A 15861-nucleotide genomic window follows, 5' to 3' on the forward strand; every position below is an offset into this window, starting at 1 on the left:
TCACAATGACTCTCTCTGTTCTACTACTGTCTGAAGGTCAAGTTCATTACCTTTCACCCCATTCCAGCATTCTCCTCTACTGCACTGATCAAGCATCTCAGTTCCATTTAACTTAATAGATTAACTTTTACAAAGGAATATTTACTTCAAAGTGTAGCAAGAAAAAACATGCAAACCTTTCTCCCCAACACATGTGGACATAGCTTTCCTTTTACTACTTTGGTCTCTGGCAAGGGATGAGGATTAGTCTTCTAGCTTAGCTCAATTGCTATATAACATCATTCCCACCAATTTCCAAGTCCAAAGCCCCTACTGTACTTCCACCCAAGAAGCATATTTTCAGGGCTTCCTTCCTGGCTCAAAAGAATAGCCAGCTGTGATTCTTGGCCCCAAGATCATTGTGGCTTGAGCTTCTAGATCTGGGAACTCTAATCTCGGAATTTATAAATGAAAAGGACAATCAGAAGAAGACCAAAACCACAAGCCAATTTGGTGGGGGTCACAGGGCCTAATGGCAGGGTAAGGGGCTCTGAGCCCCTTCATCAATTATTCTATTATGCTACTCAATGAGTGAACAAATCCTTCACTCCTGGGCACTCCTAGAAGAGAGAGAAAGGGACTCTAAGAGTGTGGTAATTCTAAAGATACAGACTTCTGGCTATGAAACCAATGGAAAGAGTTTATTCTCCCCCAGGTGGTGGGCCAATGCAGATGTCTTCTCACAGAAGAAGGCACCTGTTATCTCCCACATAAATGCTTCCATCTTGGTTTATCTGGGCATGCACAAAAGTCTCATTACATCAGGTATGGCTCTCTAGGGTTGCATAATAGAGAGGGATACAGGGGATATTGAGGCAATGTAAAAACAAAAGATATCGATAAGTAAGGTCTTATGAAATCACATGAGGTAAGTGTAAAAACACTTAAAAGTATAAATGAATGAATGAATTAGGCACTTTGGGGGTTTGGGGGTTTTTTTGTTTGTTTGTTTAGGTGAAGCAATTGGAGTTAAGTGACTTGCCCACAGTCACACAGCTAGTAAGTGTCAAGTGGCTGAGGCTGGATTTGAACTCAGGTCCTCCTAACTCCAGGGCTGGTGCTCTATCTACTGTGCCACCTAGCTGCCCCAAATAAGGCGCTTACTATGTGCAAATCACTGTGCTGAAGTTTTGGGAATACAAATAGAAAAAGAAGACAGTCCCTACCCTCAAGCAGCTCACATTCTAAAGAAGAGACAACATGCAGGGAAGGTCTGTTAACAGCAAGTCAGAGAACATGGTCCTTAGGGTGCAGCAGCAAACAATTTGATAGATTTTTTTTTACATAATCACATTTGCTAAGAAGATGACTGACAGAACAATAAGAGAACTTTACTTAATAATCATTCTCACTGAAGGCAATGTTTTTCTAAATACTATTTTTCTTAGAATTAAAATCGAGATCTAGTCATTGATTTAAACACAAATGCTCATATATCAGTCAATCAAAAAACATTTACTAAATTCTTACTATATGTCAGGCACTATAATCAAAGAAAAAGCAAAACCAGATCTGGTATAACTACATTTCCCCGGGGAAGGAGGGGGGGTGGGGGACGGGGGCAGGAAGGGAACATGGTCATATCACAGTGGAATTCCAGTATTATCATTTTGAATATAAATCTTATGAGGATATGAGAGTTCCCTGATCTGATCCTGTCCCCTCCCTCTCCCCTCTTCATGTTTTTAACACTTTTCCCCCATGCCTGAAATACACAATTTCCTTTCACACCTCTGCAAATGGTAATCTTTGCCTTCCTTCAGCCCTAAACCAAGATCTACATTAATCAAGAAACCTTTCATAATTTTCCCAACTAAAAGTGACCTCTCCATTACCCTTAATCATGTTATACCTTATTATTACATGTAGTGATGTGTTTGCTTGATCTCCTCATTCCACTGAAGTCCACGCTTGACAGTGTCGACTATATTATTTTCTATTTTCTATCAAAGATAAGCACAGTGCCTTGCACAGACTAGACACACCATAAAAGTTAACTGAGCTTAATATAATTCAGTAAGATAATTAAAACAATTTGTATAAGGAAGAGGAGGTAACTTTTCATCAAAATTCTTGTGAGAAACCACAAACCCCATGTTAATTTAATAATAGATGGCCTGGCATTTATTCAGGAAAGAGAATGACTCAGATATCTTCAAGGATCTTTATGAAGGATTTTCATCACAACACACTCTTTACTGTTCTCTGAGTCTAAAACCCAGGGAGGTTTGCAGAACAATCTCATATATAAAACTTCCCCAGCAGCAGAGGAATAAAATTATATGGACACATGGGGAAAAGCCATCCATAGTACTGTATCCTGCACATTTGCACTGTTCTGCTACTAAAAGGTCTTACCTGGTACACTTTCCCTCCTTTCCTTTCCTCTCCTCTCCTCTCTTCTTTTATCCTCTTCTCTCTTCTCCTCTCCTCCATTCTCCTCTTTTCTCCTCTCCTCTTCATCCTTCTCTGTCTGTCTCTCCTCCTCCTCTCTCTTTCACCTTTCCCTCTTTCTGGAAGGGTATCCTGATATTCCACACAATGAGATTAGAGTTTCTTTGAACAATTCTTGAATCAAATATTTTCTCTCTAAATATTAAGTACAGGAGTAACTACAGGTGACAATTTTGTTTTAGTATGAAAGCTGGCCTAGTTTTTTATATTTGGTTCCAAACTTTGCCTTGATCATCTGTGCTTATCCCTTTATCACAGTACAGAAGATCAGCATTTGTGGCTGTCTCTCTGTCTCTCTGTCTCTGTCTGTCTCTCTCCACACACATGTGCATATATGTGTGTATATGTGTATGTATATAACTCAGAAATGTTCATGGGCAAAGAAGTTTGGCAAAGTGCAGCTCTAAAGCCATTAAGATCAAGCTGTTGAAAGCAGTAAGAACAAAAACAAAGCAGATGATGTGAAATTCAATTGTGAGAATGATAAGAGGATAGTCATAATGTCAGAGTGAAAGCAACTAAGAATGAAGAATACAAGCTTACTTTATCTGAATTTTTACATTAGAGCCTATAAATGTCCACAAGGCCCTTCCTAATAAGTAGCTTATAACAATATTCTGTTGGCACTCGTGTAATGAAACCTTGATGCACCAAATTATATTTTCTATAGAGAACAGTATTATCAATGATCCATCGGGGTAAGTGATAAGCGATAATGATCTGGACAATTTAACAGAAACTACTGCTCTGAGTAATAATTTATTTTGAGCAACTAAATATAAGACCTAATGTTCTATTTAATTATTTATCTTTAGTCCTCAAGAAATATTTATCAAATATCTGAACAGTTTTATAATCGTGACTCCCTAAAATTTATGGGATAGATTCTGTATCAGAAGCCTCACCTAAAAGCAGCAGAGGAAAGAAGCCCTTATTATCAAAGACTTGCCTAATAGCAGAAGACTGACACCCTGTCAAACAACAGCACACATTATACCCACTGGGAATAGAAAACCAAGTAACAACACAACTCCCCTGACCACCCTCCCAGGGAGTAAGCATCCCAGAGGGGTCATACAATGACATGCCTACCTCCAAGCTTAGGGGTGTTGCTCTTGTCTAAGCTTCCAATTTGCAACAAAGTGCGATGGACCAGTTTTTGTTTTCCTTGGCTAGGTTGCTATTACTATGTGGCCATAACATGAACCTGACACAATGGAGACAGAATGACAAAGATGCCATTCATGACTTCGTGTTGCTTGTCATTTTAGGTATCACAATTAGTAACCTTAACAAACATCATACATATCTGTATCAAAATGATGAGTTCAATGCAGGAAGATTCTTTCGATTATATAGTAACAAGATACTGTTTAAACCTTTCAAAGTCAGCAAACAAACGCTCAAAATGTCAAGTTGGCTAACTCTCCTGGATATCTTGAAAGACTTTTTGTTTGGAATGGCACAATTATCTCAGGATTGCACAGTACACACTTTACAAAAAATGCATCACTGTCAAAATAATTCGGTTGGAAACGAAAAAGAAAATTATTTGTGTAAGATGGAGAAGCTTTTATAGCCACCAGAAATAGAAGAAGCTCAAAAGCCAAGTAAAACATTTAAGTACATCTTGAGAAACTGATTAAAGGATAGAAATTTTGCCTTCCTCTTAATTCCTTCTTCAGTATTCAATGGCCAGTTTCCATTTTTCTCAAGGAGGATCATAAACATCAAAGTGAATTTCATTTATTTTTATTTTGTGAGATAAGTACATGCAAGAGATAAACTGGATGTGTAAGAGATGTTGCTGTGATTTCTTGAGAGGATAGGATGTTGCCAGGTGAGGTGGTGCATGCACATCTATAGTCTCTGCTACTGGGGAGGCCAAAGCTAGTGGATCACTTTAGTTCAGAGGCTTGGAATTTTAGGAGGGCTAGAGCCAATTGGATGTCTAACATAAGCTGACACTAAGACAGTGGGCCCTCGGGAAGTCTAGGGAAAGGTAAACTAGACCAGGTCAGAAACAGAGCAGATCAAGGCTTACATGAAGATCAGGGATAGGGTCAGGGTATGAGTGGGAGGGAGAAAAAGAGAAGAAGAAGGTGATAGGGAGAGGAGAGAGAAAAGATTGAGAGACAGAGAGTAAGGCTCTTCCACATAAACTGAAAACAAGTAGCAAGTATCAGTGTTTTCTCAAGCTAAATCTATCAAGCTAACTGAAAGAAGGCAGTGCAATCCTTACCAAAATTAACATTCTTTTTAAAAATTTTGAGTTTCAAATTCTCTCCTTTCATCCTGATCCTCCCCCCTCCTTGAGAAGGCAAGTAATTTGATATTGATTTTATATGTGATATTATGCAAAACATATTTCCACATTAGTCATGTTGCAAAAGAAAACACAAACAAAAAGAAAAAGAAAACAAAATAAAGTTTAAAAGTATGTTTCAAGATGCATTCAGAGTTCATGAGTTCTCTTTGTGGAGGTGGATAGCATTTTTCATCATGGGTCCTTTGGCTTTGTCTTGGATCATTGTCTTTTTTTTTTCTGGGGCAATGGGGGTTAAGTGACTTGCCCAGGGTCACACAGCTAGTGTCAAGTGTCTGAGCTTGGATTTGAACTGAGGTCCTCCTGAATCCAGGGCCGGTGCTTTATCCACTATGCCACCTAGCTGCCCCTTGGATCATTGTCTTGATCAGAGTAGCTAAGTCTTTCACAGTTGGCTATCCTTACAATATTGTTGTTACTGTGGACAATGTTATTCTCACTTCACTTTTCATCAGTCCATATAAGTCTTTCCAAGTTTTTCTGAAATCACCCTGCTTATCATTTCTTATAGGACAATAGTATTAATATTCCATAACAATCATATACCAGAGCTTGTTCAGCCATTCATCAAAGGATGGACATCCCCTCAATTTCCAATTCTTAGCCACCACAAAAAGAGCTGCTATAAATATTTTTGTACAAATAGGTCCTCTTCCCTTTCTTTGATATCTTTGAGATACAGTCCTAGTAGTAGTATTGTTGGGTCAAAGGGTATACACAGTTTTATAGCCCCTTCGGCATATTTCCAAATTGCTCTCCAGAATGGTTGCAGCAGTTCACAACTTCATCCACAATGCATTAATGTCCAAATTTTTCCACATCCCCTCCAGCATTTGTTGTTTTCCTTTTCTTTCATGTTAGCAAATCTGATAGGTGTGAGGTGATACCTCAGAGTTGTTTTAATTTGCATTTCTCTAATCAGTAGTAATTTAAAGCATTTTTATGTGACTAGTGATGATTTTGATTTCTTCTGCAAACTGCCTTTTCATATTCTTTGATAATTGGGGAATGGCCCTTATTTTTTTTTATAAATTTAGCTTAGTCCTCTATATATTTGAAAAATGTCTTTTTCAGAGAAACTTGCTGCAATTTTTTCAAGTTTCCTGTTTTCCTGCTAATTTTGACTACATTAGTTTTGTTCATGCAAAAGCTTTTTAATTTAATATAATCAAAATTATCCATTTTACTTCCCAGGGTTCTCTCTATATCTTGTTTGGTCATAAACTCTTACCTCATCCAAAAATCTGACAGGCACATTTTTCCATGCTTCCCTAATTTGCTTATCTCATCCTTTATGTCTAAATCATGTAACAATTTTGACTTTGTTTTGGTATATTCTGTGAGATGTTGGCTATACCTAATTTCTGCCAAATTGCTTTCCAGTTTTCCCAGCAATTTTTGTCATAGTGAATTCTTGTCCCAAAAGCTTGGCTCAGAGGGGTGGAGCCAAGATGGTTGAGGAAAGACATTAAATGCACAGAGCTCCTGATACAATTACTCCCAAAACACCAAAAGCTTGGCTCTTTAGGTTTATCAAATGCTAGATAACCATGGTCATTTACTACTATGTACTGTGTATCTAATCTATTCCATTAATCAAACATGCTATTTCTTAGCCAGTTCCAAATTGTTTTGGTTTTTATAGCTTTATGATATAGTTTGAAGTCTGATACTACTTCCCCAGGTACGTTAAATTTCATGAAAGGTGAAAGTCTTTATATACAATTAGAGATGAAAAGTTCCCACTAAAGTGTTTTGTTTCCTTTTGCCTTTGCTTATTCCCTCAATTTCTGTTTTTGTCATATTGCTATAGAACTATACAAAATAATAGGGATAAAAAGGAAAATTCTTGCTTTACCTCTGATCTTATGGAAAAGTTTCTAGTATTTCTCCATTTTATATACATATGTGTGTGTGTGTGTGTGTGTGTGTATGGCATGTTAAACATCACTCCCCATAGAGGATTCTGCACTTAAACCCATCTGGCCAAATTGCTGCTCCTTCCCTATACATGATATTCCATCTCTCCTCTATATGCCTTTGGTCAGTCAATCCCACATGCCTCTTAACTGCCATCTCTTAAAACTAGTAGTTACTTTCAAGGCTCCTTTCAAGTAGCAATTCCTTCAAGAGCTATTTGCTGATTCCCTCAATTATCAGCAATGCCTCACCATCCCTATCTATTTATTTTGTATATATCCTGTATTTATTTATCTATAAACATGCTGCATACCCTTTCAACCAGCAGAATGTAAATTCCCTTGAGGTCAGGGACTGTCTTGATCTTGTATTTGTTTCTCCAGTGTCTAGTAAAGTGACTGCTATAGTAGTTAATTGATTGATTAAACAAAGACAGCTAGGTATTTTCTTAATCTCTTTATTTACTATCTATTATATTTTCTTTACAATATTTTCTTATAATAATAAATATATTTATTAATATCTGTATAAGTTATCAGCTCCTACTAGTCACTTTTAATTTCTCCTTTCCAGTTCAAAGATTATAATCTTTGACAGAAAAAAATAGAAGCAAGATAAAAGTTGAGCACATACTCCTTGCCCTCATCATTCTATCAATTACAATCTATTTCAAGCTCATTCTCTGACACAAAAGTCCATCTTTTCAACTCCAATATATTTCTGGAGATGTTATATGCTTCAGAATTATAGGATACTACAATTTCCAAAGAATCAAAATTGCAAGTGACTCAGAGGGCAACAGAATACTTACAATGGAACAGGGTAAACAAGTTATAGTAAATACCAATGATGATTGATGGTATAAAGTGGAATAAAAAGGTATTATCAAATTGATGTATAAGTAGAAAAGGAGATGGACTGATTAAACTGTGAAAGTAAGTGATAACATGTGGAGAGTCCAAATATTGCAGCAATATCTATTAAATAATAAAATATTTAGGGGGAGCTAGGTGGTGCAGTGGATAGAGTATGGGCCCTGGAATCAGGAGTACCTGAGTTTAAATCCGGCCTCAGACACTTAACACTTACTAGCTGTGTGACCCTGGGCAAGTCACTTAACCCCAATTGCTTCACTAAAAAAAATGAAAATAAATTTAAAAATAAATAAAATAAATATTTGGAGGAAGCTTACAGCACATTGGCTAGAACCCCTACAGTAGATTGCTGAAAAGGTACAGACAAGAATTATACAGAAGGGGAAAGCATGAATAGGTTATGATCTGTATTAAAGCATGGAATGATGAACTCAGTAAGATCACAAATACAGAAATATATTGATGCATTTATGTTGAAGTCATATTATAGCTCAGATGGTGAATTTTGAGTCAGCATGAGTTCTGATCATGTATGTGTGATATAGTTGCAAGAGTAATGTCACAGCATAAGAAATTGTGTGTGCTAAAGATAGAAATGTTTGTATTAGCACACACAGAGAGACAAATACATACACACATATACACAAAGATAATTTCAAAGCAGTGTGGTACAGGATAAGGAGTACTGACTCTGGAGTCCAAAGATTTGGATTCAAATCCTACTCTGATGCTTAATACCTATGTAACCATAGGCAAGTCACCAAAACCTTAAAGTGCTATATAAATTTCAGTGTTTATCATCATCATCATCATCATCATCATAAATGTTGTTGACTAAGGTTCCTCTTTGCTCTAGATTATATTCCATATAATAAAAATAAAAATAAATAAAACAAAATAATAGCACCTACTTCACAGGTTTATTATGGGGATCAAATGAAATAATATAAACATAGCACTTTGCAAACCTTAAAGTGCTATATAAATATCATATATTCACATATATATATTTACACATACATATATACATACAGATACACATATACATATACATATCTGTATAGCAGCTAGGTGACACAGAGGCTAGAGTATCAGGCCTAGAGTCAGAAAGACTCATCTTAAGTTCAGATCTGTTCTCAGACACTTACTAGCTATGTGACCCTGGGCAAGTCATTTAACCCTGTTTGCCACAGTTTCCTCATGTATAGAATGAGCTGGAGAAGGAAATGGCAAACCATTACAGTATCTTTGCCAAGAAAACCCCAAATGGCATGATGAAGAGTAATATATAAAACGAGTGAACAACAACAAAATATATGTGTGTGCACATGTATGTGTGTGTGTATGTATGTGAGCGTGAGAGAGAGAGAAACTTTCAGTGGCTTATTATATGCCTGTATTTTATAACATTTCCCTTCCCTTCAAGAAGGTCCCTACTATACAGAGCTATGAGTATATGTAATAATGGACTTCTAGGCCATGTAGGATATGGGTCTTCCATATATTTGCTATATAGGATAACTTACAAGACCAGCCACAGGCTGAGTTGCTCAAAGACCCCCAAGGCAAAGATCTTGAAGTGAGAGATAACAATAACACTTCAGAAACAAGGTTGCCTTAAAGTCTAAAAGAAACAAAGCCTGAGACATTATATACATTTCTTTCCCTGTGAACATTTTTTTTTTTTGCAGGGCAATGAGGGTTAAGTGACTTGCCTGCAGTCACACAGCTAGTAATTGTCAAGTGTCTGAGGCCGGATTTGAAGTCAGGTCCTCCTGAATCCAGGGCCAGTGCTTTATTCACTGCACCACCTAGTTTCGCCTCCCCCCCCCCCCCTTAACATTTTAAAAATTTGTTTTGGTGTTAGAAGACACAGAACTGGGGGTGGGGGGAAAGTGTTGCTAGGCAACTGGAACAAACACAAACAACAAAAGCAATCATATATCACTCTAATTCGGACAGTCCAGGTGTGAAATATCTAACATTGAGGGACAGCTAAAAAAAGTGATACCAAGGATATAATAAATATGTGTATTACTTTATTTTCACATGAAGAGGAGCCCGATGTTCTACCTGCTGTGAAAACTTCAGAGGAGAGAGTGACTGATCACCTAACCCACCAGGTGAAAGCTGAGAGTGGTGCCTCCCCATCCATTACAGTGTAAGCACATCCTGTCAACTCCCAACACTCTATGCTAGGAGCTGTGGGTGATCAAATTATGCATAAGGAATTGGCCTTTATCTCAAAAAGTTTATAATCTAATAAGCAGAATTATAGGACGGCTTATTAAACAGATAACTTGTGAAGGCCTAAAAAAAGGAATCAATAATCTCTGTTCATCGGGAGCAAGTTATGTAAAACTGACCTCGTTTCATTGTTTGATAGCATTCCCACACTACAAGATCTGAGAAATTATACAGATAGGCTATAGTGTGTGGGGATGTCAGCTAAATAATTAACATTTCTCATTATATCCTTGGCAATAGGATGAAGAAAGATATGCTAGATAGATGACAGTATAGTTGGATGGATTTGTCTCTAAACAATTTGAGTTTTCATTGATTTTATTGAGTACTTATTAATGTCTATTTAAAATTGTCTCAAATGGTATGCTACCAACTTCTTTCCTTGTTATTCTCCTTTTCAATATTGGTTTCAGTGACTTGAGGGGATAAAAAACACATTCATAAAATTTGTGGATGAAATCAAGTTAACAGGAATAATGAATATCTTTACGTGATTGAATCAGGACCTAAAATTTTTTCAACAAGTTGAAAATATTAAATTTGATAGGGATTCAATTCATCAAACAATTATTAAGTATATTCTAAGTCAAAGTATTATGTTTGGCCCTGGTGGTACATTGGTGAAAAATTATATGGTCCCTGCCCTTGAAGAACTTTACATCAATAGATGGTAAAGCCAGGACCTGAAACCAGGTCTTCTGACTCCAAATCTAATGCAGAGGTGTGCTGTTAAGTGTTCAACAACTGACTCTCTGGGGAAATGATGCATGCATGACATACTTTTAAATTTACCTGCATTATTATTATTTTCTCATTCACTTTCTTAAGTCTAGACAATACATCTAGCCATGATTTGTAGTGTATACTGATTTCTAAGGTGAAACCAAATTTAACTCCTGTAATTTCACTCTTAATAGTTTGCAATTAGCTTTCTCAAGCTGGTATGAGCTAGCTCCAGTACAAGCTAATGCCTCTTCTTTCCAGTTCTAGATTTAATAATTATATATTGTATTTTCAAGTAGAAACATATGAAACATTAAATGGAATTAAAATGTATAACAATAGGCAATAATTGCCTTAGGAGTTTGGGCTGCAATGGTCAGGAAAAGTTTTACTGGGGGAACAGAGTTTAAGCTGTGTCTTTAGGGATGGTTAATATTGAAGACAGTAGGGGCAGGAAAGTCAGTAACTATTGTTGTAAGTCAGTCATGAGGTGGTAAGGGCTTTCTCTAGATTGGTGGTAATGGGAATGTAAGGAAAAAGATGGAGAGAGATAAGTGTGATAAAAATCTAGTAGGGTTTGGCCACCAACTGAATGTGGGAGGTGAGCCAGAGTGATATTGGGGCTGGGAGAATGGAGTTTGGGGCAGACCAGTTCCAAGCAGAGGTCACAATAGAAAATGAGAGTGGATGAGGTCTCTAAGTGAAGGAAGGACAGAGGGCCATGAAGCTTCTCTGATATTACATCACATTTTGGGCTGGTTGTTTCATTTATATGTATGCATGATCTTCACAACTAGAAAGTAGCTTCTTAAGTGCAAGAGAACTACCCTAGAGGAAACTGAGTCAGAGTTAAGTGATTTGCTCCCAAACCACACTGAGTTAATTAGCAAACACACCAATGGCATATTCTTTGACACACTTCTTTTCTCTCCTCTATAAAACCTCATATTAAGAACCCAGAGTTTGCTTAATATATATATTTTGGTAAAGGTACTTCTAAAATGCCTCTTAAATTAAACCAAAACTAAGAAAGACCCCAGCATCTACTTGGGTAAGACAGTTTCAAAGTAACTATATATAAAGCATCTTTTAAAATGAAAACATTAATATTTAAAGAATTCATCAGCTGGCTAGAAAAGATCACAACGTTCTTGACACACCAGGATAGCTAAGTTGTCTGGTTTAGCCTGTGATCTCTCTTGACATTTAAACATGTCAGTCAACTGAGACACTGCAGGTTATGTGTCTACAACCAAGAACAAGAAAGATTATCAACTCCTTCGTGGATATAACTAGATTCTGTATCAGTAGTCATATGCATTATTCATCACTTACTATATATCCCCATCAAGATACAGTACCTTCTAGAAATAGTGAGAGAAATGCAAAGTTGTCGTTGCAGTCATAAACTAATGCCATCTTACATTTCTATATGGCATTAGGCTTTGCAAAGTGATTTCATGTGCATTGGCTCACTTGATCCTTTAACATCTCTGAGGAATAAGCAGGGCAGATATTTTTATTACCATTTTAGAGGTACTACTAATAATAATTGTTGGTGGCACTTATATATGGCTTCGAGGTATGCAAAGCACTTCCCATACATTATTTCATCTGAACCTGACTATAATTCTGTAAGGTTTTTCTCATCTCTAAAATGGGGATAATACCTGTAGTACTTACCTCATCATTATATTCTCCCGGGGAGGTAAGTACTACAGGTATTATTATCCCCATTTTACAGATGAGGAAACTGAGGCGCTGAGATTTTAAGTGACTTGCCCATGGTCACACAGCTAGGAAGTGTCAGAGGTGGGATTCAAACCCAGGTCTCTCCTGACTCCGAGTCCAGCACTCTATCCACTACACCACGCTGCCTCTCAGGAAGCTTAGGCAGACAGTGGTGAACTGACTTGCCCAAAATCACATCCTGCGTTATTACCGGTACTGGTGCTAGAACCCTGTTCTCCAGCTTTATATATAGCCTATTGCTCTTTTCACTATACCCCAAAGAGAAACTCTTTAACATTGTTTAAGTAATTAAACACTAAAGGTTTCTTTTAACTTGCAGATTTTTAGCTATTGTGGCTGATGACAGATTGGTTAATAATAGCTCTATATTTAAAAAATAAAATTTCAAACAGTTTCAGTTTCAGTAGGACGGAAACATTACAAAAAGAACCTGTTCAAAAATATACCAGTTAAGTGCTGACTTTTCTATATGATTTTATCATAGGGAAATGCTGGCTAAAAGGTTCCCGGTGATTTATTAGCCATCATAAACATGCAAAGTGATCGCATATTAAACCTTAGGGCAAATGGAAAAATAAAGTTTATTGTTTTAAAAAACATTTCATGAGAAAGCATTAATAACTAGTTAATTTATTAATGTATTAGCTATAGGATCCTGGTTTTTCTATTTTTATAACCATTTTCATAAACAATTAAATTCAGATCACTCACTACATTAACAGACTATTCATTTTAAAATGCTCCCAGTTCCAAGGAAATAATTTTGCATGATTTAACTGTCACTGAAATTGCCTTGCTATATATTGCATGCAACTTCTCTGATATCAGTACATATTGTTTTACACATAAAATAGGGGCACCCCTTGCCAAGAATCTTGCTGGTATATGGCAAATGAAAGTCAGACTTTTCCCTAAATGTTTGTCAGCTATATTTGATTTTTTAAAATACACAGCATTCCTCTTCCTCCAAACTGCTTAAATCTTCTACAAACTTCTATCATTTTGGAGCATACAATCTATATGTCAGATTTCCGATTTGTAATTGGTCACAAATCTGATCATTGTAAAGGTTTCAATATGGCAGAGCGCAATATTTCACACAACTATAAATAGAGATGTTATGCAGATAACAGCATGACATTGAAATATTCCCCACCAGCACCATCTCAAACTCTAAAATTCGAAATGGTTTTCTCTGTGAGATCCCTCGCTTAGATTTTAATTCCAAGCACAGTTCAGATGCAGCACCTTTTAATCAGGGTAATAAACTATGATGTCTTACATACTGTGTAATGTTTACTGTTAAACCTACAATCTGGTCAAACACAAAATTATCTTGTCATAGCCTAGGGAAATTACACCCCCACCCCCAATACACACAGAGAGAATCCTTCTTAATGGATCTCTACATAGAAGTTAAAATGATCTGGCTGTTTGCTTGTTTATTTGACAAAAGGAAGGGTATCTCTTTTCCAGAATGGCCAAAAAATCCCCAAACAAACAAAAAACCCAAAGTAGCCAGGCCGACTCATGACCTATCTAATGCACAGACCTTGAGCAGAGAGCTATGAATAAATATGCCAAGGGGGTTGAAATTCAGCTGGGCCCCAATACTTTGATTCACAGAGCAAGAAAAGAGTCACTAGGCTGCCTTATTTTTTACGCCAAACCTCAAGTAGGAGTTATTTAAGAAAACTACCCCCTCCCCCGTGGCCCAAACTGCCAGGCAAATAAATATCAGGTTTTCTCCCTCTGCCTTCCTGTACTAATAGAAGTGGGGTTCTCCAAAGAGCCAGCTTGGAGACAGCTACTGAAGGACAGAGAGGGTCTAGATAGAGAATTGGGGGGGGTGTTTTTTAAAGGTAACCACATTTTATTTTTCTTCACCACGTGTATCATTACTCCAACCGGGTGGGCGAGAGAGTATCTCTCTTAACATCCCCTAGGGAGATGCTGGGCCACGGCCCCTCCCCTTGCACTCCCCCAATTCCTCCCGCGCCATCCCCTCTTCTGCCCGGGCATCCTGCGGGCTCTCTGATCTCTCTTCATCTCCAAAGAAGCAGGTGCTGGTGCTGGGAAGGGAGGGATGGTATGCAGCTATGCCCGGCGCCGCAATGCAACCAGCAGTTCCTTGTTGCTGCAGCAGCAGCCCGGGATGGGGGGGGGGGGTGGGGGGGAGGTGGGGGGAAAACGGGGCGTTGGGAGGTGGGGAAGAGTTCTTGTGATACCTTTTATCCAGGCAGGCGATCCACTCTGCGGAGGAGGAAGAATGGGCAGCGTGCGCAGCGACCATGTTGGGCTGTCAGAGGGAGCCAGGCAGCCACCTCCCTTGTGTCTCGGTGCCTTTCCCTCTCCAGCTGGCTTTCCTCTCTACCCCCTGCACCACCACCACCACCTCCTTTCTCTCCTTCCTCTCTCCCAGAGAGCAGCAAGCAGTAGGTTCCTCTACATCCCCCTCCCTTCCCCCCACCCAGTTCCTCCCTCTCAGTCTGGCTTCCGCGGCCTTCAGAGAGGAGGGGGAGATGGCCGGGTCGGGGCTAGCGAAGCGGGAGCAGCTCAGCGGGCTGGCCTCGAAACCCCCGCCCCGGCTCCCCCGGGCTCCCCGGGCTGGTGCTGAGCAGCAGCGGGCGGCGGCGGCGGCTGCAGAGCAGAGCAGACCGCAGTGCGGGTCCCAGGTGTGTCTCCTCGCCTGGAGCAGGCAGGGAGTGAGAAGCTTCGCAGTCCCCCCAGGGTAGGTGGCTGCTGTGCGACAGGTGGCCGGGCCAGGGGAGCTGGCTCACTCCCTAACTCGCTTACTCTTCTCCCACCTGGCTCTCACTGGCGCCAGCCCGGCCCGAGGCTCAGTGCAATGGTTTGAGGGGGATGTGGGAGGGGAGGCGAGGGGGGCGGGGGGAGAGGGAGAGAGATGTGTTGTCAGTGTCATTATTTTTCATACGGCATCTGCCACTAAAATGGCTGCTGCCTCTGTGTTTCCTTAGAAACCGATTAGTCTTCCTCAGCAGCTGTCAAAACTTGCTGGCGTTTCCTCCTCACCTTTCTTTCTTTTCTCTCCTCTGGAAAGGATGGAGGGAAGAGGGGAGGGGAAAAGGAAAAGTCTCCACTAGAACAGCTCCAATGGCAACAAGTTTCTAGTCAGCTGGGTCCTGGAAAGATACCAATTAGAGGGCGTGGGGGAGAGTTGGGGAGAATTGCTTAGCATTTCAGGTACTGACAGAGGCCTGGGATTTGGATAGAGAGAGCACTGCCGACCAGTCTCCAAGTCAAGGCCTGGAGAAGTGGCCTGTACATCAGGAGAAAGAAGGAAAAACAGAGGTTGCTGTCCCATTTAATTGGAGAAAACCTTGAATGCAGCTGAAGTGGCACAAAGAAAGTTCTGTTGGAGGGAGAAATGAAAAGGAAGGCTGCCATGGGTAGTTCTGTTGAAAAAATGAACTGCTCTAGAGATAACACCTGCCTACCCACTTCCAGCTCCTATTCCCCCATCTGCAGACCAAACCAAAAACCTAGGGGGGACTGTGTCATAAC

The 15861-nt window shown here is 39.2% G+C and overlaps 1 protein-coding gene across 4 annotated transcripts in view; it reads right to left on the bottom strand.

Annotated features, from left to right (window-relative positions):
- RAPGEF4 (Rap guanine nucleotide exchange factor 4) overlaps nucleotides 1-15188 on the bottom strand; it is a 355797-nt gene extending 340609 nt beyond the window's left edge. For all 4 annotated transcript variants that reach the window (XM_043992057.1, XM_043992055.1, XM_043992056.1 and 1 more), the window contains exon 1: nucleotides 14565-15188. In XM_043992057.1, coding sequence (XP_043847992.1) covers nucleotides 14565-14629 — 65 coding nt within the window. In that variant the 5' untranslated portion in view covers nucleotides 14630-15188. The remainder of the gene's footprint in view (nucleotides 1-14564) is intronic.
- Nucleotides 15189-15861: the final 673 nt, after the last annotated feature.

The sequence above is a fragment of the Dromiciops gliroides genome, chromosome 3, assembly GCF_019393635.1.
Source record: "Dromiciops gliroides isolate mDroGli1 chromosome 3, mDroGli1.pri, whole genome shotgun sequence".
NCBI classification, from domain to species: Eukaryota; Metazoa; Chordata; class Mammalia; order Microbiotheria; family Microbiotheriidae; genus Dromiciops; species Dromiciops gliroides.